General features: G+C 48.6%; 1 protein-coding gene across 3 annotated transcripts in view; it reads left to right on the forward strand.

Annotated features, from left to right (window-relative positions):
* Positions 1 to 27839, forward strand: part of agap1 (ArfGAP with GTPase domain, ankyrin repeat and PH domain 1) — a 154636-nt gene that overhangs the window by 69429 nt on the left and 57368 nt on the right. For all 3 annotated transcript variants that reach the window (XM_061225842.1, XM_061225843.1, XM_061225841.1), the window contains 6 exons: positions 4847 to 4932; positions 5545 to 5686; positions 8366 to 8500; positions 19689 to 19816; positions 20358 to 20513; positions 21275 to 21367. In XM_061225842.1, coding sequence (XP_061081826.1) covers positions 4847 to 4932; positions 5545 to 5686; positions 8366 to 8500; positions 19689 to 19816; positions 20358 to 20513; positions 21275 to 21367 — 740 coding nt within the window. The remainder of the gene's footprint in view (positions 1 to 4846; positions 4933 to 5544; positions 5687 to 8365; positions 8501 to 19688; positions 19817 to 20357; positions 20514 to 21274; positions 21368 to 27839) is intronic.

A 27839-nucleotide genomic window follows, 5' to 3' on the forward strand; every position in this document is an offset into this window, starting at 1 on the left:
TGTGAAAAGTGGTAGAATTGCAAGCGTGGCATTAATTTCATCACAATAATTTGATTTCTGTTTATTGACCTGTCATTGCTTCATTTCCCATACCCATAATACCACAGTGTAATGTATTCACATAATCTTGCTGCTTTTACAAGATACAAAGTGCAGAACAGATATTACTCATATTTTGTGAAATGACACTATTGTTGTGAATTCAATTGGTACCCACAAAGCCTTTGTTAAAGACAATGTAGGCATTTTCCAATATTATCCATCATAATTAATACGGTGAGAGCCCTGGTATTGTTGCACCACAAGGACGGCAGCCTCTACAGTGGAAATAATTAGCTGGAGTAATCTCATCAGAACGCACGATTAATTAGCGTGGAGCTTCAGTGGAACCCAATTAAAACACTTGCTGAACGCAGTGGATGCGTTCACACATGTGCTGGGTGTGTGGTGAGGGTGTTTAATTGATCGGCAAACACACAAGACCCGGAGGAAAAGTAGCGCTGAGATCCCGTGGTAAACACACTGTTAAAGCCCACCTAGGACGGCGGAATAAACATGCTCAGATGTACAGGGCCGGATCCACCACGTGACCCACAGTCAGCCTGGCTCCTGTCCGTGCCTGTATACATCTGTCTGAAACCGAACCCGCTGTTGACACGCAGCAGGTTTGCTGTTTGGCTTGGGAAGCCTTCCTGCAGAACTGGGGGGGGGGGGCATTCGTATTCCACAAAGCGGGATTACAGAGTTGGCTGGATAATTGTGTCGAGGAAAACCTGCATAGCTTGTAATTGTGTCAAGGAAAACCTCACTTCACTTCACGTTCCAGTTTTATGACGGTTCCTGGGCGACATTGGTACAGGCAGACAGAGCGGTCGTCTGGCAGTCGGAGGGTTGCCAGTTCAATCCCGCTCCGGGTGCGTCGAAGTGTCCCTGAGCAAGACGCCTAACACCCACAAATGCTCCTGACGAGCTGATTGGTGCCTTGATTGGCAGCCTGTCGCCGTCGGTGTGTGTGAGTGCGTATGAATGGGTGAATGAGAAGCATCAGTTGTGCAGGATAAAGGTGCTGTATAAATGCAGACCATTTACTTCCCGGTGCACTTATCCTGCGAATTTGGCAATCCTGCTTTGTGAAACGGGGCCCTGGACATACGTAGAAGTCTGTTTGGTGTGAAAATGTTAGGATGTGTGGGTGATTCTCTCACGCAACTCCAGTAATATTCCAGAATTTAGTATGTTTTTGCTTTATTTGGAGGGGGGTGAGGGGGGTGAGGGAGTGAGGTTAGCAGAGGTTAGGGATTGTGTAGGTGGGGGATTTTTTGGTGTATGGCTCGACTCGGCTGCCTTACAGATTGCGCCACACGTCTCACCCAAGCTGCAAAAACAATTATTATGTCATTTGTCAGAAATTCCATAGCTGCTGAAAGAAGTTTGTCAGCCCAGTGCCTGGTTAACGCTGCACCGGAAATGGTTGAAATGGGAATCCGTCAAATTAATATCGGCATTTATTAGGCTTACTGTAACCTGTTCTATGACTCCTAACCCAATTGAGTTTATAATCGCTGGCCTTTCATACAAATCGCTTTGCATTATTATCTGCATGGTTTATTTGTGATGCTGTTATAACACACGGCTGTGACTTTTGTATACTAACAAACTGAAACACATCACATAATTGGCTATAATCTCGTATTTGTATGCGTCGCTTGTTTTGTCTTGTGACCATGTTTCAATTGAGCTCTTATCCAATCTATTCGGAAACTGGCAATATGGAGACCTGGCGCATCCATGTTTTTGCTGCGTTCTAGGGATTGTAGGCGTACAAGAATAAAGTTAAAGTTAGAATCATTACTCTTGCTTACAGTTTTGCAAATACCCCAGTTGCTTTTGAGTGTAAATATAAAATTGTTTGCACGATTTTCAAGCCTCATGGGATAGCCCACATGCACGGTGAAAAGTTGAAAAGCAATGGTCCGTTCAACCCTCATTCATTACAGGGGGTGGAATGTCACACTGACGTCAGAGTACGGCATTCTTGGGATGTGACGGCGAGATTTCAGTGCTGTGAAAAGAACTCCGTGCCTTTCTGCATGCGTACCTAACAAACTGCAATGCACGGAATGCAGGGAGACTCATTCGGTCTCGCGTTCTCGCCCAAGAGCCTAAAGCAGTCGGCGATAAGTAGACTCTAGCTCCATCTTGAGGACGGAGGACTAAAACGATTTGAAATTCATAAGGCAGTAACGGAAATAAGCTTTGTTCGGGATAGAATGAGGAAACAATTATTCGCAAATGAATCTGCTTTCAAACTTTCAAACAGTCGCGTAATGGAGCTTAGGAAGTGGTTGTCGGCAGTTTCCGGACCACCGGAGACGGAGAGAGGAGTGGTGTGATGGGACCCCTGTACTCACGTGGGCTCGCAGCTCATGACCGTTTGGAGGCCCTGACCACGTGCAGCGTGACCACGCCCCACTGCTCTCCTCAAGCGGAACCCCCCCACCCCCCCTGAAAAAATTTTAATAAAAATCAGACATCACATCTGGCCCTCAAGTCCAAATCCACCCCTGGTTTTTCTTTACTCCCGGGTAATGCATTGTACAATTACAGCTACTGATTCACAGCTACTGGCCACTGTATTCACACCAGCCGTTATCGGGTCTCGAGGACCCTGATTTAATTATCCCTGTCTTTAACTTTACTGAAAGAAACCACCCCCCCCAGCCAGTGTGGTTCTCCCTGTATCACTGGGACGCTCTCACACAGGCCTGTGGGAAACCCGTTGGCATGTACCAGCTGTAGCTCACGGCGGGGGGTCTGTGCGCCGTTTCGCTGGTTTCTGTGAGCATGCAGTGTTGTGCTTGCGGCTTGCCTTGTAGACAGACTGCTACCACGCACTCTGCCCCCAATTACAAACCTCCCCAGGCATTAAACACGGTTATCTGCACCCAGATTTCTGTGGCACAAAGGAACGCGACGTTCAGATACACCCCCAGTCAAGACAGCAAGCTATCACAGGGCAATTACCCACAAGCCAAGTGCCGGAAATAAGCAGCGGGTGCCAAATGTAATTGTTACCTTTACCCTGGACAGGACCCACAAGAAATCATAATTCAGGATAAATCATTAATTACAATTAATCACTAAAGTTTACTTCAGTTCAGTTAATTTGACCAACACCCACGGGTCACACAATGGACTTTCTGTTCATTTAATTCCTGATTTTGCTGAATTGAAATTGACCCAGCACTGGGGCACACTTGGCTAAAGACCCTTTGGGCTCTGTACGTGTGGGGTAGAGTCCAGGGTGGTATTTTCCGAGGCAGGATTACTGAGTTAGCCGGATAATTGTGCGGAGTAAAACCCAGATCTACTTCAGTCGGGGTTCCAGATTTGGGTTCTGGCTTTTACTTAACCAGCAAACTCTATAATCCTTTGTGAAATGGGGCCCCGGCCTTGTCACAACAGTCAGACCAAGACTCACTGGTGTTCCTTCAGCAGGGAGCTCTGTGGGAATCCTACACAAAATCTTTAAAAAATGTAAGCTACGCTACACACCAGCTAACAGAACATTCTCGCACTGTTTCTAGAATATTAGCATAGCAGACCACCTTTCCATGCTGTCCTCTTGAATGCCGGCGTCACTCCCCAATCCGGCCTGCCTCCTACCTGTGTGCTCACCTGTCCCACCTCATCCCGCAACAACAGCAACGGGACGCTCGTTTTGGGCTGTGGAAACAGCGTACTGTACTCTGGGCTCCTCATCCCAGACAATCCCTCCGTGTGCCTGCAGTCCCTCTCAAAACAAACACCAACAACCTTCTCATACAAGAGCCTTATGTCCCCCTTCAGTGATGTATGAATTTCGTTATGCCCCAGAGATGCTAGTTTGCGAGGAGACCTGACTCTTACATCATAACCATACTCATTATCATCACCGCATAGTCCATCACCCTGAACGCCGCCCGTCATGTTTGTGCTGTGATCGACATCATCGCTGTGTCCTGGAGGGCAGTGGTTCTCGAACCTATCTTTTAATTTGAGGCGGTTCTGAAAAGGTCAACATGCTATTTGTCTCTGATTTGGTGCTCTTCCCAGCAAACAGAATAGTTTAGAATTGTTTAAACGATAATCTCCTCAGGACTAAAGAAACCGGCAAAGAACATCACTCCGATCGAGGGTGAACACTTCCTTGAAATCTTTAATTAGGTGTTACGATGATCAGTGTAAAAATTAGCTGTGGGGTGTTGATGATTCCATGAGTGTCTATCTCAGAACAATTATGAAATAGAAATTGGCCTCACAACTGCAAAAGCATGAATTAACGCATTGGTGAGCAAATTTATTGTTAGATTTTGTTGCTCGATGTGTATGGTTAAGGGACTATTATTATGTTCTTGCGAGAAACTTCCTCTCAGAGTTCAGTTGAAATGCAAAAACAGTTCCCTTTACAGCAGCTGCAGTATTTGAACAGGAAGTGAGTTCAGACCATTTTCTTGGATTCCAGGGTTTCTTCCTGAAGTGGCCATGATGGCTCATCTTGGCACTTCTGCATATTTATTTTTAACAGAAAACATAAAAAACAGACCACTAATACAGTAGATGTTTCTAAAGTAAGTATTAGATTAGATAAATATTTTGAAGAGCTTATCAGATTTAGCATTCCCGTGTGTGAGCCTATGAGCAGTGACTGGAAATTAAGATGAAGGGAGAACCTGACTTTGAGACGCTGGCCTTTTTTCAAGGTGTAAAAAAATGAAGTTTTCGGTGCTCTTCAGGAGAGACTGGACAATGTCCGTCTTGAGTGCGTCTAACCCCCCCCTCCCACCTGACCCCTGTTCCCCTGCAGGAGGGCGCTTCAAGAAGGAGATTGTCGTGGACGGGCAGAGCTATCTCCTGCTCATCAGGGATGAAGGGGGCCCTCCGGAGGCGCAGGTTGGTACTGCAGGCTCCTGTCTTGCTTTTCTCTCGTCCTCAAAGCAAAGCTTGTGTCATGACCCCACGGCCGCACGTGTATTTGTGAGGCTGTTGCGGTATCTTGTGAACTCGTACACCATATGCTCGTTCAGAGGCTGGTTAAATATAGGAGCTGCCTCAACCCGCTTCTCTTAAGCGAAACGGCAGCTTCTGTGGCGGTCTGAGTCAGAATGGTGGTTACTATACTTGGACTTTGTTGTACGTCGTTCTGGATAAGAGCGTCTGCCAAATGCCGATAATGTAATGTAATGGACTGTTAGTCCAGGCACTGCAGGTCTGGATGAAATGTCCTCCACAGCCTTAGGTATTGAGATGCCCTTAATCTCTCATGCTAGCCTGTCCTCTCTGCCCACGCTGCTGTTAGCCTGCAGTCGCTGTGTGACTGGTGAGGAGGGTGAGGCTCATTCGAGCACCGCTAGCCAAGAGTTAGCGGTGTCCGTTTCCAAAACCGCCGTGTTGACCGGCGCGGTGGCCTCAGCGCGCGCTTGGCCGACGCTACGAGGACGCTGCTCCCGATTGGCTGCTGGGAACCCGTCTGACCCGCCTCCTCTTCCCCCCCCCCCTCCCCAGTTCGCCCTGTGGGTGGACGCGGTCATCTTCGTCTTCAGCCTGGAGGATGAGATCAGCTTCCAGACGGTCTACCACTACTACAGCCGCATGGCCAACTACCGCCACACGGCCGAGGTGCCCCTGGTGCTGGTGGGCACGCAAGGTGAGGAACGCCCCTCCGCCCTCCGCCGCGCTGGCCCCGCGGGGACCTCGGCTTCACTTCCGCTCGCATGAGTATCTTTGTCGGACTGAACAGTGTCTTTGCTGTCGAAATAAGGGAGTTTTTTCCAGTTTGCATGTCATTGCTATTTTTAGCCGCCCGACCCATGCAGGCTTTTAAAGGCATGATTTGTACAGAATTTGAAGAATGCGTATATTACATAATAAGAGCGTGTGTGCAGTGGATGAACTGCCGGGATTGGGGAGTACAAAGATGCATTTTTACTGCGGTTTGTGTGTCTTTATTAACCTGTTTGTTGAGAATAACAGGGTTTTCAGCATAACATTACATGAGTGGTTGTTAGGAGATTGGTAGGAGTGTAAAAAATGTTTAGTGGGGCATTCATGTATTGAGTCACATAATCTGATTTGTTCTCTTACCGATATTTTAAAATCACAAATGTCATTATATTGCACTTGTAGTTATTTGCCTTTGAAATTATTCTGATGACGTTTGTTCAGATTTTTAATGAGTTTGGATCTGTACAAGCTCAAGAGAAGGATGTTTTCTCTTGGGTGACTTTATAAAAATGATTTTAACATTTTTTTAAATCAGAGTTCTTTGGTTTCATAATCTTATTCAGAACCTTGATTTATGAAGGTCGTCAAATGTAGCTTGAGGTTTCCCTCAAAATCGGTGAAAACCTCTGAAGTACTTCGTGGAAACTGGTTCAGTTAGTGTGTGCAGTTATTAACCAACAAGAGGAGACGCAACATTGAAGCCAACACCAGTGCTTTGCTGCCGTCTAGTGGTAAAACAAGGCAATGCCAACGGTTTTTGTGCGTCTGTCACTTAGTGAGAGATTTGTGAGCTGCATGTTTTAGTTGCAACAAATTTCATTTTGTGCCATTTTTTTTGTGTGGGAAAAATACTGATCATATTGATAATTCTGATGAGACGTCCATGTTTCTGAGTTTGTATCATATGTACATGGGTGACATTAAAAAAAAAGAACCTTATGTTGTAATATGTGGATTTTGCTCATTTGCAAACACCTCACCACATTTTCATTTGGTAGTTCATTAAGAATTTTATTTCACAAGTGTGCTTTGGTGGTTTTGAATGTTAGTTTGACCTTACTTTAGCAATTTAATCATAACGTAAATGAGGATTTTTATTTATTTATTTTTTACTATTGTTACAGTCACTACATTTGCAAGAATTGCCGTTTAATTTCACTATCATATTTCATTCAGGCGGAGCTTATAGGCTCTGAGATTCTTTTTATATAAAGGAGCTTTTTATCAATTATCCTTCAGGAAATATTATAACTTTCATTATTCATATACATTGTTGCCTCTAGATCTCTGTAAGCTGTAAGTATATATTCAAAGTAAAGACAGGTGTGGGAACACTTAATTTTTTGGATCGGCATTCTGTAAAAGGTAGTGAATTCAGAACTCATAGATGTGTAATGAGTTCTTCTGTTAGTTTAACATTTACATTAAAGTAAACAGTCCTATTTGAGAATCCTCAGCTGACTTGATGACATGGAATGACTTCAGCTAGAAAGATAAAGGCATGGATTTATTAGTGTACTACAGGTGATGCGTCTTTCATGGGTTATTAAAGTCTCTAATGTGGCGCTAATCTTATGTTGCATTTAATAAAAGGTAAACAGTATATTACTAATTTAACGATAATTTCAATGCTCTATAGTGTCGTCATTTATTTTATTCAAGGGACTGCCAAAAATGAATGTGTAATTTACCAAGCAGCTGCCACATGAAATGCTGAATGTATGAACATTTCTACTGTATGGCCACTAGAGGGCACTACGACCAAGGCTGTGGAGATGGAGACCTTGGAAATCTGGAATGAGAAGATTTTTTTATGTTACTTGCAGACTACCAGGCAATCATTTATCCTTAATATTACTTTGCCACAGTGGTCCATAAAATGAATCTTTATGTTTTTAAATCACACTGTTTTTGTTGACATATTTGGACTGTCAGAATCTTTATTTGCTTTTATTTATTGCAGAATAGACGTGGCTGCTGTTGATATATTGTGCTTAAACGAATACTCAATCAGACCGTCCCTAACAAAGCACACCTCAGCTGCTTATAAAAATAATCAAGTGTGTCAGTTTGGGGTTGAAGTGAAAACCTGCAGGAAGGTAGATCTCCAGGAAAAGGGTTTGGCGTCCCTGATCTAATAAGATTTTTTTTTCATCTTTGAAAAGATCTTTCAAAAACGTATTTCAAAACGCCTAACCATTGATCTGTTATGTTCTTTCAAAACTCTTGAATTCAGCTCCTCCCACACGTTCAGTTAGATGTTTACTGAATTGTTTGGAAAGTGAAGGCCTCAGAAGCCACTTGATTTTTTTTGGAGGATAGCTGTCCCTTTAAGCCATTCTTAATATTAAGTAAGCAATGAAAGTAGGCAAGTTCCACTGAGAAGGGCCATAGCATTATTAGAAACGCATATAAGGCCCAGGGCATTCCACAGGGCAAGGATCATCAAATCACGGTGACTTCATGACCCCTCGCCATAGGGGTTGCAGGTTCGGTTCCCAGGCGAGGCACAGCCACAGTAACCCTGAGCGAGCGGGCGGAGCGGGTACCCGTCAGTGTGAACAGGGAAACTGACCCCGCCGTGTCCTCCCCTGTCCCCCAGACGCCATCAGCGCCGCCAACCCGAGAGTGATCGACGACACGCGGGCGCGCAAGCTGTCCAACGACCTGAAGCGCTGCACCTACTACGAGACCTGCGCCACCTACGGGCTGAACGTGGAGCGCGTCTTCCAGGACGGTGAGCGGGGCCGGGGGCGCGCGGGCGCATAGCCGTCTGACCATCCGTCGTTACGTCACAGAGCAGACGCTCTTATCCAGAGCCACCTACAGTGAAGTGCAGATTGAACCCAGGGACAGGTGCGATGAGGACCCTAGAGCAGGGGTCTCCAACCCTGGTCCTGGAGAGCTGCTGGGTCTGCTGGTTTTTGTTTTCACCTTAAAATCAGCACCTGTTGAGACCCAGGTACCCAGGTGAGGCGAGTTAATTAATTAAATTAGAGCAGTTGATTATAGTTAATTGCAGGGTAAGAACGAAAACCGGCAGACCCAGTAGCTCTGCAGGACCAGGGTTGGAGACCACTGCCCTAGAGGAAAGCACGGTTCCTACAAGTCTTAGCGTGACCACATAGATATTATTTGAACCCTCGAAGAATACGTCAACTTACCAACTGGCATACCACGGTTGGCAGCTTAGAATACCCCGAGTACAACAATAACTATATCTAAGTGCTGTTATAATCTATGGCCGTCCCCTCCTGCAGTCCAATAACGGGGGTCCACAGCATTCCTCCGGAGGGCTTGGAGGTCTATGAGGGCTTCTGTCCCACCCGAACGTAACTCCTTTATTAGACTACAGTTAAAAAACGAAATAAATAAAAAAATCAGTCACCGTGGATACGTGTGCAGTCTACAGCTATAGGTCATTACTATCAAAATGTCAGTTGAAATAAATGATTGGCCTAATTACAAAAGTAATTAAGAGCTGGTGCCTGCGTGAGCTGGTGGGGCAGGTCAGCCTTCAGTGCGAATCCTCGTTATGGAGCTGTAACGGATGGCGCCCGGCGTGTGTGAAATGGCGGTGTGTTTCAGGGTGTGGCCCCTCTTAACGCTCCTGGCCTGTCACCGTGTTCTCCTCTGAAAACCCTTCGTATATGTCGCCCGTGTAAATCAGGGGTGTGTTTTCCGCGGCTGACTTGTTCGCATCCTGAAACAGACCGGCACAGTGTAGCTCAAATTCTTTTGAAGCTCTGTGAAGACAACCTGAACGCACATGCATGTACACAAACTCTAAAACGCATATGCATGCACACAGGAGGCCAGTCCCTACTGGCCAAATCATAGGCGGTTTTTCTTCATGGGGACTCTGTGCTGAAGGAGGTGCAGGATATGAGGAAAACTGTTCACTCACAAAAACAAATTTGCACCTATATACATGTATGCACACCTGCCCAGTCGCACACACACATTCTTTATGTGTAGACCTTACCAGGCGAGAATGTAGTCTTCAACAAACAAAGGACCTTTGGATGTCATAACCAAATTGTCCACCAGGTGGAGTGCTTGCCCTGTTGTGGCATTCACAGTCCCTCTGAGTGAGTGGAGTGAGTAAGATCAGGGCTGGTCTACAGGTCAGACCTGCGGGGCCTGGAAACCAGAAGCCAACCGCTGCCCTGGCCTACATGTACGGATGCTTGTTATGCTTGACTTGACAACCGCCATGTATATACTGTTGCCTTCATACCAGACTGCCTGACAGACACTTATCTCTCATAGATTGGTCACACACACTCAATGTCAACGTAGCGTAGATGTTGAATCAACTGCTGGAGCAATATTGTCATTCAGCTTGTTCAGTTTAATTTTAGAGATTATATTATTGGGATTGGAATTTAAGAGTAAATTACTGTATCTGTGCCGAATCTACTTGCCTGTCTTGTGCTTTATGTCCATTAGTTCATGTGTTTTATGTGAATTTGTTGAAGAGGCAGTTTCCCTGCCTGGTGTATGGTGGATGTTGAAGAATGAGAGGTGGCTCTCTTGCATAGATGGGATTACGGCAGTAGAGCAGAAAGGGCGGTTGTGGCTCAGCATTAGGGAGCCCTTGTGATATGCAGTATACCCTGAGACAAAAGTAACGCTGCGGGAACTGGGGTTGTATGGGACTCTGAAACGTTCCTAAATTTAGCAAGTCAAAATTTCCATTTTAACTTCTATATCCATTAATTGGAATGGCTAAATGTATTACCTTACCTTTTTCCCCAACAGCCTTTCATTTTCTGCCTGTACTTCAAACCAATATAAGTGAGGATCTCCTTTGGACATTAACAGGCTTTCCAAAAGGCTTTTGCGGCACAACTGGTTTATCTCATCTGACAAATGCTAGCAAAAATGCTACCGGTCTTTCTTTCTAAGAAAATAAAAACATAACACAACTGTAAGTTAATGTCCGTAAGAAAGCGTGTGGCAATCACCTAAACATCTCCGGCTATTGGTGGAGGAAAGCCCTCAAAGGGCAAACTGAGTTGAAAAGTTAGAGACGGCTCTAACTGTCATGAGAGAACGTGTGAAGGAGCGTTAAAAGGGGGAGCAGTGGTTTCTGAGTGTGTAACTACCCAGCTCCTGTCTCTGCTAATGAATAAATAAATCTGTCAGTGTGTCAGGAAAGCCATTAAAACACATGCTTTATTGTATCTGAGAAGTTACCGTAGTTCAACACAACTTCTGAAACTTTACGTAAGGGAACTTTGCGCTCTTATCCAGAGTGGCAAACGGTCGTGGAGAGAATTTGGACCCAACTTGGATGTGCAGTTATGCAGGGAGGCGTGTGTTTAATATTTGTATTTTATCTGTGGGAAGGGTAAGCTTGAAACGGTGTAATGGTTTGTGCTACCTCTGGGTTTGTACCCTGTTTGGCAGTGACTTGTCTGTGACTCTGTGAGATTCATATCTGAGGTTCTGCTGTCGTCTTTATAACCACACAAATATTTGTGAGTGTGTTCTAAGCTAAAATGGGTAACATTTAACCATTTGCTTTGTAAATGAAGCGACAGTTCTCTAAAGAACTATGCGAGTGGGTAAAATGTTTACATTTTTACATTTTTGGAGTTGTGTGGTTTTGGCCTTCAGTACAGGAGCGTTTTTGGGCGGTTATGGGTGTGTCGATGTGCGCTGATGGGATCACTAGGCAGGGTCTGTTGAAGGGTAGTAGATTTAATAGGTTTGACTCATACTGTTATTGCTGTAATTAGTTTAGATTTCTGACACTTGGACGACTGTAACTGTTGTCAGTCACATCACATACAGCTTTTAAACTTTATTTTGGTACCTTTTCCAGATAGACATAGACTTACTCAGAGTAGAGCATATTGGGTGCTTCTGCCATTTTTAGGTAGGAAGTAGTGAGGGGTCTGGTAGTGGTTTTGAAAGGTTCGATTATGGTGCCGCGCTTTGGTGCTGGTGAGGGGATTGTAATTGGTTTGTAATTGTAATTGGTTTGTTTGGGTATGTTGGTCTGTTTTGGGCGGTGAATGGTGAGATTACTTTTGTAAACACATGCATATGTAGGTTTAGAGTTGGCAAGATGTGATCGATTGGAACACAGTTGCATTTTTGCCGTGGTTTTGGGCTGTCAAGGGTGTGCCAAGTCAAGTTTTCATCAAGCAGGGTCTGTGAATGGTAGTAAGTAGAGTCTATGAAAGGCAGTGGGTTTAAATACGAAGTGGTGAGGGGACATATTGGTTTGGATGTGTTTGGTTATGTTGGTTTATTTTGTTGGTATATAGGGGACTCTGTATTATTGTTTTGGATGTGTTTGGGTATGCTGGTGTATTTCGGTGAAGAGGGGACATTCCGTATTATTGGGTTGGATGTGTTTAGGTATGCTGGGGTATTTTGGGGAGGAAGAGGGCACTGGGATTATTGGGTTGGAGGTGTTTAGGTATGTTAGTGTATTTCGGGGAGGAAGAGGGCACTGGGATTATTGGGTTGGAGGTGTTTAGGTATGTTAGTGTATTTCGGAGAGGAAGAGGGCACTGGGATTATTGAGTTGGAGGTGTTTAGGTATGTTAGTGTATTTCGGAGAGGAAGAGGGCACTGGGATTATTGGGTTGGAGGTGTTTAGGTATGTTAGTGTATTTCGGAGAGGAAGAGGGCACTGGTATTATTGGGTTGGAGGTGTTTGGGTATGTTGGTGTATTTTGGGGAGGAAGAGGGCACTGGGATTATTGGGTTGGAGGTGTCTGGGGTATGTTGGTGTTTTTGGGGAGGAAGAGGGCACTGGGATTATTGGGCTGGAGGTCTGGAGGGGGTAATGACACAGACAGCTTCCTCTCACTGCAGACTGTGTGTGGGCTAGGAGGGACAGTTTCACTAACGCAGCCTTATTATCCAATTAATTATTACACTGTTTGGATGGAGCAAAGCCTGCTGTTTAGCGTGTGTGTGTGTGTGTGCATCAGTGTTTGTGTGTGTGTGTGTGTGTGTGTGTGTGTGTGTGTGTGTGAGAGGAGGCCGGGTCATCAGCTGCATCAAACGAGAGAAAGAAAAGGCTAAATTCCTTATTATTACTGACAGTGTCTTCTTGCATTTTTCATTTCATTATCCTCAATTAATCACGCATTTTAATTATCCAGTAAAGTGGAATTCACTGATGAGGTTGAAAATGATTATTTTAATGTTTCGTGTCGCTGTAGTGTCTTGACAGCGTTTTCTGCCTGGAGCACTCTCTCTCTCTTTCTCTCTCTCTCTCTCTCTCCCCCCATCGTCCCTCCTCCGTCTGTGTGTGCGCGTGTGCATGCCTGTGTTTGTGTGTCCTGATGTTTGCCTACGGGTTAGTTTGCCTGAATTACCCTTGTTGTTGCATCAAAATGGTGGGCTTTGTGCGTTTTGCTCAGGTAACCTTATTACTGAATGGCTTGAGTAATGACGAAACCAAGATTTTGATGAGACCAACCCTTTTTCTCTCTGTTCTGTCTCTCCTAACAAAAAAGTTCTCCATCGAGAGTAAGATTTGTACTAGTAATTGTATTGAAACTGGTGCTTAATCTGTTCCCTATAATATGCACGCACACACGCACACACACACACACACACACACACACACACACACACACACACACGGTTCACTTTTTGTGAAAGCCAGTGTGTAAAAGTGAAGAATCTCCTACAAAATGTGAGTGTGTGTGTTTAGAAATGGGAAGGGTTTGTTCCAAGTACTGTTTTGTAATGTAATAAAACCAGAAGCTTGCCTGGAACAGGGTACAAACACGCACACTCGTGTGTATGCACATATGTATGTACACACACACACACACACACACCCCGAGATGACAGTTCAGAGATGCCAATTAAGCCAGACAACATGTTTTTGGACCAGGGACAGTTGTGAAATTGACATGGACAGTGGGAGGATGTTTAAGCCCACAGCTCTGTAGCACACCCCCCCACCCTAACCACTTCACCCCCACACAAGCACCTCTGCATTTCCAGCTGCAGATTTCATGTAAAATAAATGGAGCAAGGACAGATCGCTCTTAATCACGATTAAGACGCGGGGTCTCGTCGAAGCCGTAACGACCTTATCGTGTCCGTTGCAGCCTCTTAAACGGAGCTCTTGAAACGCGTTTTTGATCTTGCCACAGAGTGACGGGGTCAAGTAGGCTTGATTTTTTCCCGGAGTGCAATTTGTGCTCTTCCTACACAAACGCATACTCTTAGGCAGAGTAATTAATGTCAGTTAATGATGCTGTGGTTAAGATGGCTTTTGTTGTGCGCTACCTCTTGGGTTCACTGTAAATCTCGCAAATAAACCGTCCAATGGCTGCGGAAGCTAGTATCGGAGATGATACCGTCGGCCGAATGACTAGGTTTACCATTAAAAATAATTGGCATTGTCATCCGCGTAAATTTATATAATAGATTCTATGAGAGAGAAGCCAAAGGGTGGTTTGGGTTGGGGTGGGGGGAGGGAGCAATTTATTTAAATAGGGTCAACAGCGACTATAAGAATTTGCAGTGCGGATGAAATTACTGGCCGCCGCTTGATGTAAACAGCCTGTAACGTGCATCGTGGGTAATAAAAGGCAGCTCCGTGAAGCATGCGATGTTTATCGGGTTGGAGAGCGTCTCGTAGCGGGAAGGCAGCGTCTCGGCGGGGGGAGAGGGGATCTTCTGACGGCTCCCCGGCCAGCGTCTATCAGCCCGCTAATTTAATTATCCTAATTATCATCGCGTTCCGCTGCGCCCTGGCCATGTCAGAGCGGCTCACGGACCTTCGTTAGCTGCTCCCCGCTAACGAGCTTGTCATCCCGCCGAGGCGCGGGGGGGGGGAGCTCCGGATCGGGGGGGGGGGGGGGCGGGCGCCACGCAGGTCTACCACCGAAAGGTCGGGGGTGACGCTTGTTATTGTCTCTGCCGTAGACTTTTATTGCCGTAATTAGTTTAGATGTCCAGTGTCTGACACTTAACTGTAACCGTTGTCAGTCACGTCAAAATACAGCTTTTTAAAAATGATTTCGGTACCTTCCCAGATAGGCATAGACTCACCAGTTTCTTCTGGTCCACATTTGATATTCTAGAGTAGCCCAGAGCTTATTCCGTTTTTTGCCCTGTTGCAGACTGTTAACGTGACAACATTGTTATAAAATTGTGTCAAGAGAAATCACTAATTGATTCTTATTTTTATATTCATTATGGGTTGTAAATATCATGTTAAACCCTTAGTTTCCCTTAGACCTGCAGCGCACTAGATGCCATATTGGTTTCTGCAACTCTTTCCGCCTCTCCAGTACATCCCTTTAGAGAAAATGGTCACTAATAATTTCCATTGTCATGGACGCCGAGCTATAATGTTCTCATGATCAGGCTCTCACTAAATCAGGCCTTGGTTCTTATTCCTGTATATATTATGTGTTACTGGAGTGGAAATATGATTGTAAACCCATTAGTGATAGACAAAGGCAGGATAATCAAATTAACCTTAGCTAGATAATGTTAACAGCTAGCTAGCTGTAGTTGGCTAAATGCTGCTTGTGTTATTGACTGCGCAATATAGCAAACTATATAACCATTCCAAAATATAATGTGATGTAATGTATAAAAGTCACTGATATTGCACGGTACATTCTAATTTTGGTTTTCTAGTTAACCATCTAGGCTACATGGCTAGCTTAAGTAGCCTAATTAAGAAAATGTAATGCTTTTGCCTACTTTTTTCCTGGGCGCCCAGTTCCTCAAGCCGCGGCAAATCAAATGACTGTAACGTCAAGAACAGCGATACATATAGTGTGAGAGTGTGTGATGGCACTCTCTACAGGCTCCAAACTGAAAATGTCTATCAGACTGCCCTGCAACTAGTAAACATTCATTCACTTATTTTTTTCCAATCATCTGATGATTCGTATTACAGTATTCGTATTATCTGTGCACTCAATCAAGGTTTTTAATTTGTCTACAGTGCCTCTCTTTCCTCTGGATGAACAGAACTGGATCTGTGTGCAGTTAGGCAGCACAGACACTCACTCATGTACAGGGTCAGACTCGTTCTGCCGAGGTTCACCAAACCCTGGCGTGTTCGAGAGCCTCTTCCAAGAAGGGCTAAATCCTCCCACTTTGTTTTAATGCCACACATTCACTGAATTGGAATCCAAGATGGCGTCGGTTCATGAGGAGTTTGTGCTGATTGTAAAGGACAGTGGGACACTGCGGGGGTTTCTCTCTGCGTAGAGGCTGCCGCGTACGGTAACCGCACCGCTGTGTTTGGGGGGCAGCGCGGCACGTTGCCCGGGCGATCTGGCGCTGAAGCAACCGCACCCCGCCTCCGTTTCTCTCCCCGTCCCACGCGGGGGGCGGTCGGGCAGAGGACGGGGCGGTGATGAAGGTGAACGACCCTGCAGGGTTTTGAGAGCGGATTGAAGGGCGTGTGCGTGGATATCGACGTCGTGCGGGAATCGGCCTCACGCCCCCCCCCGACAGTCGCAAGGCCCGTCGGCCACCGCTCAGCCAGGGTCCTGGAGGGTAGTGACCCGCCCTGCCTCTGCCCCGTTCCCCGCCCCCTGTACTCCTGCACAGACCACCCCAGGAACGGTGGACCCTGGTGTATTCTGGGCCAGGTCTGGGGGGGAAGGTGGTGTAATTACTGGGTTGTGAGTGCGGTACAACGTTGACCTTTTCCCAGAATCCCCGGTGGGCCTCCCAGCCCAGTGCTGATCCCACGCACTCCTCCCTCTGATTCGTTAGCTCGTATTTATAGCGCGCTCCCGCTAACAACGCTGACGGCAGCGGGGTGAACCTGCACGGACAGCGCTCCCCCTGTGTTTACTCCGGTTCCCTTTTTCTGATATTACATTTTCTCTGAAACGTACAAAAAATTAATAAATAGAGGAAATCAGGAAGGCGACAAATCCTTTTTCACAGCACTATACAGTTAGTAAGGCTGGGGATTCTCACCACTGAGCCTGTATTTCTCTTATTCATCACAGCGCTGTCTGTCTGTTTATGATTTTTCAATTTTGTACTTTAATACTGTCCCAGCCCTCATGGAAACACCTCTTGCTTTGAAGCACGCAGAAATCATGGCTCAAAACGACGGCGTGATGCATCTCTCTCCGGATCCCCCGTTCGGATCCCGTTCCGTTACCGCGAGCCGTATCGGATTTGGTGTCACTGCCCTCGGCGGCCGGTCTGAATAAGTCAGGAATGGTGCGGACGGGAAAATATTCACGTAGCGTTCGTGCTAAATGCGTAAACGAATGAACCGGGACCGAAGGCTTCAGCTGTGTCAGTGGAAACGCTGGCGTCAGGTGTGGGTGAGTTTGAGGACCGCAGTGCTGTTGGGTAGCGCTGTTATGCCCTGGCGGGTGTTGGGAGCCGTAGTTGTGAGCGTGTGTAAAGATGGCGGTCGCCTCTCCTCCGTCTTGAGGGTCGCTGGCGTTTCTCAGCTGGGAAGAGGAGCTGCCATAAATCTGATAGAAGGGAAGACATTCCTATTAGAGTCAATGACTGTCCAGGCTGGGGGGTGGGGGCGGGAGTGGGGGGGGGGGGGGGGGGAATGGGGGCAAAGATTGATGGTTAAAGTTAAATTGCATTAGCTGTGCAGTTTAAATATTTAACACCATCTTATCATAACTGTTCTTAACGCTTAGTGTAAAATACAGCTGGAGATGGCTTTATATGCGGGCGCAAGCATATATCTCCGGGTCATTCCGCCGAGTCGCTCTCTTACGCCCCGTTCGGCGGGAGAGGAGTCACGTGACCGTGCGGGGCTCGGGGGGGCGGGGCCTCGGTCCGTTGCGCACGCGCTCAGAGCCGGAGCGGAGGGTCGCACGTTTCCGGAAAACGTTCCCGCGGTTCCCGGAACGGGGCACGGAGCCAGGGCACGGAGCGGGTTCAGGGCACGGAGCGGGTTCAGGGCGCGGAGGGGGTTCAGGGCACGGCTCGGCTGCCCTTGGCTCGCCGCTGTAACCCGAAGGTAAACGTTTATGGCGGGATCCTCGTTAACGCCCGGGGGCCTTTAATAGGGCCAATTAAACGGCCGCTCCGTTTCCCAGGGAAATGGAAGCGCGGTGGGGTTTATTGGGAAACGGATGAGGAGTGTATCGGATCGGTTTAACGCGGGGCGATAACCCTGACCCACCCTCCCCAACCCCTTAACGCTCACGCCTGGTAACTGCCTTTTCCGCTGCTGATTTGGCCGGCAGCCATGCAGCCCTTATTTCACTGGGGCGGGATTGATCCTGTCCTTCTGAACCCAGAAGCCCTGATTGAACCTTGACGCTGTGCAAGTTGGAGCGTACTTTTGTCCCGTTTGTTTATTTCGTCAATTATTTTCCAACATGACAGAATTTAGGGTGTATAATTAATTACACGATAAATAAAAAACAGCGCATACTTTAAAACTTTGCAGTTCCGTACACCAAGGCGTCTGAAATCAGAAGTCTTCGGTGAGATAGGAAGAGTTGTTTTGCAGGATGGAAGTATTTTTAAATACAAATTCGGTAAAGAGTACTGCAAAAACAACAAGCATTTTAGTCTTAAGTAATTAAACTTACGTTCTTGTTTGTTCTTTTTGGAACATATTACCTTTTAAGATCTGCTTGATAAGTGGAATCTTCTTAGTCCACTGGCTAATCTTGAAATCAGTCGAACTCCAGCTGTATCTTACTTCGTTGGAAATATTTAATTTAGCAAATAAGTAAAAGTGTCAACATAAGGCTAAAATGTATGTTATTTGTAGTTTTTTTCCAGTGCGCTTTTTTTTTAAGGCCTCCACGGTTTTTGGATGGGCCTACTTTTAGGTGAACCCCGCACTCCCCAATCAGCATTATTAGCCTGAGTGTTGCGCAGAGCCGCAAACACCCCTTTCCTTGGCGACGGCTCGAAGGCGATAATAGTCGTGAAACAGGCGAGCGTTTCAGGCCCCCCTCCCCCTTCCCAGCAGGCCCTGCTGTGATTAGAGGGAGAGGCCAGGCCGGGTGGGGTGTGCAGGCTGGTGGTAGTGGGGGGATCAATAGACGCTGCGGTGTGGGATTAACTGACATTGTGCTTTCGATATGATAATAGGGGAGAAGAATAATGAAGCTCTCCGACCAAGCGGCGTAATAATTGTGAAATAATTGCCGGACTTGTAGTCGTAACAAATCTTTCTCCCCCTCCCCCCCATGAGGAGCTCCAGCGGGACCGGAAGGTTCTGTGAGGATTAGACGGATGGTTGAATCACAGGGCCGGGTTACTCCTCTACATCAGCATTATTAGGAATTATGGACTGGTGCGCCCCGTCACCTCGGCCTGGACGTGAGGCTCCTAATCCTCCCATCACTCCCGCCCCTGGCCTGACTCTCCCTCTCTGCCGCTCAGGAACCGCCGGATCGATGGAGCTTTCCTTTCAAAGCCAAATTACATTATAGTGAGGCCACTGCATGAGTGCAGTACATATCTGCCCTTACCATGACGACGGGATTGTACTGCCTCAGAAACCTTTTGACTTGTTTAAGCCGTTGCATTTGTACAAGAGGAACTGTACCAGGGTTGGAAAGTGATGGTTTCTCTTTCACATATCTGGAAAATAAATCGGTAACGTTTCCACATCGTCTCACAACATTTCGCTGGTGATATTAATCGGGCATCCTTCTGATAGATTTGACCTTTCCGTAGAATCGTAGGTGGTAATATTTGGTGTTCAAGGCCTGACTGTTGTCCTGACGATGGACAGTCAAACTTGCACAGTGCGTTTTTCTTCGTCTTAGTTGTCGGTTGGGCCTTTTTCGGGCCAGGGGAAGCTACACCGCAAACACTGAAAATGTACTTGGTTTAGTTCTAATTGTATTTTGTGTCACTGTAAAAGACCACGGCTCCACCATGCGAGTCTCTGTCCAATGGGGAGTGGCCTGTGGCGGTGTGGCTCGTGTTGATTGGTGCGTTCTGTGTTTCAGTGGCCCAGAAGATTGTGGCCACCCGGAAGAAGCAGCAGCTCTCCATTGGTCCCTGCAAGTCCCTCCCCAACTCCCCCAGCCACTCGTCTGTCTGCTCCGCCCCTGTCTCCGCCGTGCACATCAGCCAGGTGAGGCGCCCGTCAGGGGCTCTGGGTGTCGAACATACAAACCTAGACATACACACGCATACACACATAAACACATTCTTAATTATCCCATTTATAAAAACACCCTTGTCTCTGTACACACACACACGGATATAATACACAGGCAAAGAATCACTCACACGCACACATGCCCAGTCATACCACACACACACACACACATACACACATAAGTTTGCACTCAAGCAGAATAAGACATGTTCTCTGTAATGGAGGAAGCATATCAGAGTGCCTGTTTGATTGTTTCATAACTCACGGTGAGCAATTTGATCTCTGCAGAAAGATCAGTGCGCAGTGTATCCTGTAGTCCCACATAAGATGGAGTCCGCCAATGTGTAAATGTCATTTTCTCATTCTTACCCACGTCTCCTGTTGGGCCAAGGTGCTGGTCAGACTCCCTCCCTCTCTCTCTCTTTCTCCCTCCTTCACTTTTTACCTCTGATTTTAGAACAGAATTTGACACCAGGGTCTCTGCTTCCCCTCCCTCCCTCCCTCTCTCTCCCAGACGAGTAACGGAGGGGGCAGCCTCAGTGACTACTCCTCCTCGGTGCCCTCCACCCCCAGCACCAGCCAGAAGGAGCTGCGCATGGAGGTCCCACAGACCACCAACACCCCCACGCCTGTCCGCAAACAGTCCAAGCGCCGCTCCAACCTCTTCACCGTGAGTGGCCCGGGCCGGGCGGGGCGTGGCGGGGCGGGGCGGGGCTCTTCCCCTTTTCATTTCAATGCACAACTCAACTGAATTTAACTGTCAACTGAATTTGAATTCCTCATCGAACTTTTGAGGGCATTTTCCAATTCATGATTTGACCTTATTTTCCTGACTTTTTGGAATTAAATGGGATTGATTTTTAATTATATTCAGAACGAGGCCTACATATGGAATAAATAGTATGCTTAATATAATGCATGCTGTGTTATCTATGTTCATACTCCATCATTGTAAGCAATGTGCACATTTTATTTTATACAGCATATGTTTTTGTGCAGTACAATATAGTTGGTCATTCTTATTCTGTTATTCTAGATTGTTTTTAACTGGGCCTTTGCAGTAAATGTAATTGCGATGAAAATAATTGGAGACTGTCTAACATTATGATGTTGGCCAACAAGTTATAATCTTGGTCATGTCTGTAAAGTAGAAGTTAAATGACAATTCACGACTTTCCACGTGTGATCCACCTCATGCCTGAGCCACCAGCAGTTCAGCCCATGGTGTTCAAATTCCCCTCTGATTCCACCAGGCAGATGCATAACACCACATTCCCACCACTGAGTTTAAGCCGTTTGCTGCACTACTAAGCAACCAGCGACACATTTCCTGTCTGTTATATTATCCGAACGGCAGACCGAACCGGCGCGGTAACAGAAGGTAGGGAGGCTGTTTTAAAGGCCCTGTCTCCCCCCCCCCCCCCCCCGCAGTCTCGGAAAGGGAACGAGCCGGACAAGGAGAAGAAAGGGCTGGAGACCCGCGCGGACAGCATCGGGAGCGGCCGCGCGATCCCAATTAAACAGGTACCTCCGCCGTGCTCCCGGTGCTCCCTCGCTCCCCCGCCGCCCCCCCGCGGCGGGAGAAGTGCCCTGTGATCGCGGGCGGGGGACGAAAGGCCGCGCTTCCTGTTTGATGGCTTCCCCTTGATCAGCGGCGAAAGCACACACTTGACATCAATTAGAGCCAGGTTCTCCAGTGTATTGAAATGAGACCATTAGGATAAGGAGTGGGAAGGGATTTCTCTCTTCCCCCCCCCCCACCGCTCCCTCTCTCTCTCTCTCGTGTTCTCTCTCTTCTTCCCCCTCTCCGTGCGGAGCGAGGAGAGGAGAGGAGCAGCGGTTCGGGGCTAATGAAGTGTTGTCTGCCGGCTGGCATACGGCCCCGGCTCGTGTTCTCAAAGGGCCCGCGCTTCCTGTGTGGCGGAGGGCTTTGATTGGAGCATCAGCGGGGCGCTCAAGTACAGGTCCACCCCCCCGCCCCCACCCCCCTGCCCCAGCCTCCACAGGAGCTGGGGAGAGGGTGTTTGAATTGGCCTTAATTTGTCCTAAACAGCGAGAGAGAAGGGGGACTCGGAGGAGGGGGGGTTGGTGTGTGTGTGTGTGTGTGTGTGTGTGTGTGTGTGTGTGTGTGTGTGTGTGTGTGTGTGTGTGTGTGTGTGTGTGTGTGTGTGTGTGTGTGTGTGTGTGTGTGTGTGTGTGTGTGTGTGTGTGTGTGTGTGTGTGTGTGTGTGTGTGTTTTTTAAGGCGTCTCCCGTGTGCTCCAACTGGAGTGTAAGAATCAGGCAATTAGTGCTGCTAATCGCGGTCTCTCACGTCAGCGCTGGGCTCTTGTTTGTAATTTTCTAATGAACAAATTGCGTCTGCGATTAGGCCTGCCTTTAAACGAGCTCTGTGGTTATTAGCGTGTCTGCAGCTGCGATCGGCCATTAGCCGCGCTTGCGGGGGAGCCGTGTGTGTCCCTGTTTCAGTGAACTCTCACAATTCACCCCCCCCTTTCCCAAATACATCCCTAAACCCTCCTCTTCCTCAGAGGTAGGCCATGTCCTTGCCCTAGCTAAACTCTGCACTGTTTACATGAAAACAGTGTCTGCTGTTCATGTAGTGACTGACACAGGTCTCTCAGCAGTGAAATGTCCCTCAGTCACTGTGGCTGTGACAGTGTTGTTTTATGGGTAAAGTTTGGGCTTGTAACCTAAAGGTTGCGGGTTTGATTCCAAATTCCCAAGACACTGCCATGATTAACCTGAACTTTCAGTATATATCCAGCTGTATAAATGGATGCGATGTAAAAAATGCTGAACTTGTCTGTGGATTAGAACATCTGCTGAATGCCTGTAATGAATGAGTGGGTAATAACTCGACACGTGCTGATGCCAGATGTGTGTCTGATTTCACACGTTATCCTGCACCGTCACTGAGTGAATTGAGCGCTTCACAATTGCAGTGTAATTAATTACACTACATTCATTTTGTAGAGTCTACAGAATAACTGACAATGAGAAATTATGTTACAGTATATACATTTTTTAAAAAATGTTTACTGGGTAGGTCTGGTCATTTTCTTTCACTTTACTAATAAAGGGCACTGCATGGTCAATTCTCATATTTTCTCACATTCTTGTGCACTTGAACATTTCTTTGACATGGAGGGGTTTTGAAATTGGAAGTCATTGTTGTGGTTATACCAGTCACCGGCTGTGTTGCTGATGCTGGTGACGGATTTTGGCGAAGCAGGGACACTTCACACACAGTGTCACACACACACACACACACACACACACACACACCCCTGTTTACACACAGGAGTGAGGGAGGAGCAGAAGGAGGAGTGTGGCAGGGCAGTGGGCAGAGTGGGGTCTCAGTCTCTGGCTGGCAGCAGGCCCTGCCGTTCCCCCGCAGACCCGTGTGTGTGGATCTCAGTGTGTGGGTGACTGGGTGCAGATGAGCCTGGCAGGGGCGGTGTGTGTGGATCTCAGTGTGTGGGGGACTGGGTGCAGATGAGCCTGGCAGGGGCGGTGTGTGGGTCGCGGGTGGCAGAAGGGAGGCGTGTTTACGACGGGCAGCTGGGTGGGGGGGGGGGGAGGGGGGCTGGTGGATTGAGGGGGCAGCTACATTCAGCAGCGATCGCCAATCCATTCCACACCTTTTCACTTTCTGGGAGTGTTCACAGGGCTCGGAGCAGCTCAGCGTATGGTTTGTCTGTCTGTCTGTCTGCCTGCCTGTCAGTATGTTTGTTTGTTTGTCTGTCCCTCTTCTGTTTGACTGTCTGTCTGTCTGTCTGTCTGTCTGTCTGTCTGTCTGTCTGTCTGCGCTCTTGGCCTCCCTCCCTTCAGTCGCTCCGATGACTCCAGCTCCTGTCCTGTCCAGCCAGGCTGTAGTCCTGTCGCCATGGCGACGCCTGCAGTTACCCCTCAACCCGTGGTGCCTCTAGCGTGGCCAGGACTGAGATTTCTGTGTGGATGTGTGTGGCCCCATTCGGCATCCCTCCATTTTATTAATTTTTTTTTTTTTTGCTTGTTGGGTTTACAAAGTTGGCGTGACAAAGCGAGACTGGAGTGTGACGCTGAGGTCACCGTCGGTGCTAACAAGCCCAGCACCCCCTCCCCAGCACCCCCTCCCCCACCCCCATAACCACCACCACCCCTCCCCAGCTGTGCGCTGGCTCCAGCTCCAGCCCAGAAACTCGGTCCAAACCCTCACCCCACCCTCCCACCCCCCCCCCCCCCCAAATTTTGGCAGGCGTCCCACGCAGCCGCAGATTGGCGTAATTAGGCGGCGCGCGGCGGCGGTGGACGCGGGGGCCCGTCGCGGCCCTAACGAGCCGGCTTATTGCAGGAGAAAACACCACGGAGCAGTCGCTCAGAGGCACGGGACAGATATTAATTTTGGAATTGGATGTTAATTGATTTGATAATTCCCCCTGGTCTTTCCTCTTCGGGACGCGTGCGCTGCTCCCCGGTCTGGCGCCGCGGCAGACGTCCTGGCAGCGGACCTGCTCTCTAATTAGGCGTCGCGCCGAAAACGAGGCGAGGGGAGGAGGGGGGGTGAGTTGGGCTCCGCGTACCTGCCTTCCCTCAGCGCTGGCTTTCTCCGCCCGAGCCTCCACAGCGCTTCGTTTTCCTTCTCCAACCTCTCCGTCCTGAAACCCCGCTCCCGACGCCTTCATACGGCCCCTTTCCGCCCGTTTGCGAAAAGCCGGGTGCCTCGCGCTGTTCCGCTGGAGACGCCTGGCCGGGGCGAGGGCGAGTTTTCCGCTCGCTCGTTTCCGGTAAGCGGGGAGCGGGGAGCGCTAATCGCTTTGGCAGATGTCTCCCGGTGTTAGCCGGCCCCCGCGAGAATATCACACCACGGCCGTGCCCGCTCTCCCGGCTCCTTCCTCGAAGGTAAACGTCCGTTAATTAATCTTTTTAAACTCGTCGGTGGACAACCGGGAGTCAATTTGAGGCTTGCAGTTGTTTTTAAGGGAGCCATCTTGAATCAGTGTCATCGTTCTGTTGTGTCCCCTCCCCACTGTAGGATTTTAGCATACTGATTTAAACATGGCGACCTCGCAAGAACATTTAATAAACCTGTATGCTGTACGCCATGGAAAAGCCTGCTTGGCACTGCGGTGTAATATAAGGGTTAGGGCACCAGCCTCATGACCAGAATGTTGTGGGCGTTAGAGGCGTGGTCGTTTTGCCCCGGGCAGGACGGCCGACTCTAGAGACGCGTCAGGGAAACGTGGCGTTTGCGGCTCTGGTTGTGGTGCGTTGGAGAACAGCGCGGGGGAAGACGAGGGTAAATAATGATACGCACACACACGCCGCGTTGCAGCCGTGTTTCCGCCTCCCCCCCCCCCCTCGGCACTGAGCTGCGTGACCTCCTGCGTTTGGAGCGCGAGCAGAACCCCCTCAGCCCCCTCAGCCCCCGCTGCAGTTTATTAGTCATCTGTGCTGCTCATTAGCGGGGTTACTGTTCTAGCGCTAACTCAAGGTTACCATGCTACGTGGCTCTCCGCTACGATAAAGCCTTTTTTTAAAGGGTGCTTCATTAGAACACGCACCTCATTAAAGAATGCACACTGTTCACTAGGCACAGTGTGCTACCCCGCGTGCTTCCACACACACCCACGCTCACACACACGCTCACACACACACTCACACTCACACTCACACACACCCACGCTCACACACACCCACGCCCACACACACGCTCACACACACACTCACTCACACACACCCACACACACTCACCCACGCTCACACACACACTCACCCACGCTCACACACACACACACACACTCTCACACACACACCTTCACACTCACGCTCACACACACTCACACACACACTCACACACATACGCCCATACACTCACACACACACTCACACACATCCACGCTCACACACACACACACACACACACGCCTAATACACTCACACACACACCTAATACATGCACACACACACTCTCACACACACACACACACACACACACACACACCCCCACGCTCACACTCACACTCACACACACCCATACACTCACACACACACACACCCACGCTCACACACACACACACATACACACACACTCACTCACACACACGTACTCACTCACACACACGCACACACACACACACACCCACCCTCACACACACACCCACGCTCACATACACACTCACACACCCATACACACGCACGCACTCACACACCCATACACTCACACACACACACACACACACACACACACACACCCACACTGACATACACACTCACTCACACACACACACACACACATACACACACCCATACACACGCACACACTCACTCACCAATACACTCACTCACACACACACACACACACACACACACACCGATACACACTCTCTCTCTGATAGCTGGGAGGACTCCCATGACGCGTGTTAAGGGAGACGTGGAGGCTGGCGGTGTTACCGCCACGCATGCAATCATACCACCCCATAGTCAGGGCGGGAAATGGTGGCTTGGGCAGAACCCGCTCTCTCCCCACCTGGGCGACCACACGCTTCCCGTTCCCTCGGCGGACACACAACTGCCGTGTGCCTGATCCTCACCGTCCTCCCCTCAGGGAACCGCCGAAACCAGAGCTCACGTCTCCGTCGTGACTAATCACAAGCGCCCGTTTGCTGAGTGTGAGTAGTTAGCGGTCTGGTTCCGGCGGGGAGCGGTCCCGTTGGAGAGCCGTGGCTCGTACGGCTGGGCCCCGGCGTGGTGCAGATGGCGGGAGAGACTCTGACAGTTGTCAAGGTGGCTAATAAACGCGCGCAGATTCACAAGCTTTGTTTACAGAACCTGTTTACTGCGAGGACTCCGCCAGCATCTGCTCCTTGTTCCTAATTAGCTGCTAATTACTGGAGAGGCTTGCACTCGTCTTTCTCACCCCCCCCCCCCCCACCTCTCCGCCGATGCAGGCATCTCACATTTTAACAGATTAATTTGCAGCAGCGCTGCCTTGTTCTTGGAGTGGAAACAGGGCAGCGTTTTTTCAGACCGAAAGACAGGAAGACAGACCAACAGGAAGTCACTGAGGCAGAGGCAGGAAGTGATGGAGGCAGAAAAACAGGAAGTGTTAGAGGCCCCGGGGTAGTGATTGAGGCAGAGAGGCAGGAAGTGATAGAGAAAGGAGATTGATATGTTGCAGCAGACTGAAATTGATAGAAGCAGAGGAGGGGGTTGTTAAGAATAAGTGGGAGGGATGGGGACATCTTGAGGAAGTGATAAGACAAGACGAGGCGATTCGATTGAGACAGGAAGTGATGGAGGCAGAGAGACAGGAAGTCATAGAGGTTAGACGCAGTTGCGGAGAGGAGCGTAAGGAAGAGAGGAGCAGGCAGGAAGACAATCCTCAGAGAAGCCCATCAGCCAGCCTCCCACCCCAGGGCGCTGTTGTTTTTAGATCACACCCGCGCCTGCCGCCATTTTAGCTCATTCACGGTAATTAGCGCGGACAGGAGCTGCTAGCTTCTTAAAAACAAGTGACTGCGCGTTAGCCACGCACGTTAAACAGCCCCCGTAACCATTTTGGGCAGATATCAAGTGATGTTACCTTCTGAAAAACGGGCGCTTGGGAATGGCCGCCGGAGCCATCTGTCACGAGAGCTCATGACCTCACAGAGCGGGCGGAGTGCGCCTCCTACACGGCGTGCTGCCGTTTCCGCAGCCTGGCCAGAGGAGCCGTGGCCTCCTCACCCTGCTCTCCCTCAGCTGCCGTCGGACTCTGTAGGACTTCACAAGCACCGTGAGCTGAGGGTTAATGGTCTATCGAAGGCTATGCTAAGCCCAGTGTCGGGTTTAAACAGGTTGTGCTGAGCAGGTATACTGGTTAGTACGGTTTTGCGTTGATGTTGTCATAACTAGGTGAAGTAATCGCAAGGGAACGGGTAACGCATTGTGACACTGTGGTAATTGTAGTCATCATCGGCTGAAACGATGCTTGTTTTCCGAGGGCCTTCTGTACGACCGTCAACGTCGTTTCT

The sequence above is a fragment of the Conger conger genome, chromosome 17 (genome assembly GCF_963514075.1).
Source record: "Conger conger chromosome 17, fConCon1.1, whole genome shotgun sequence".
Lineage (NCBI taxonomy): Eukaryota > Metazoa > Chordata > Actinopteri > Anguilliformes > Congridae > Conger > Conger conger.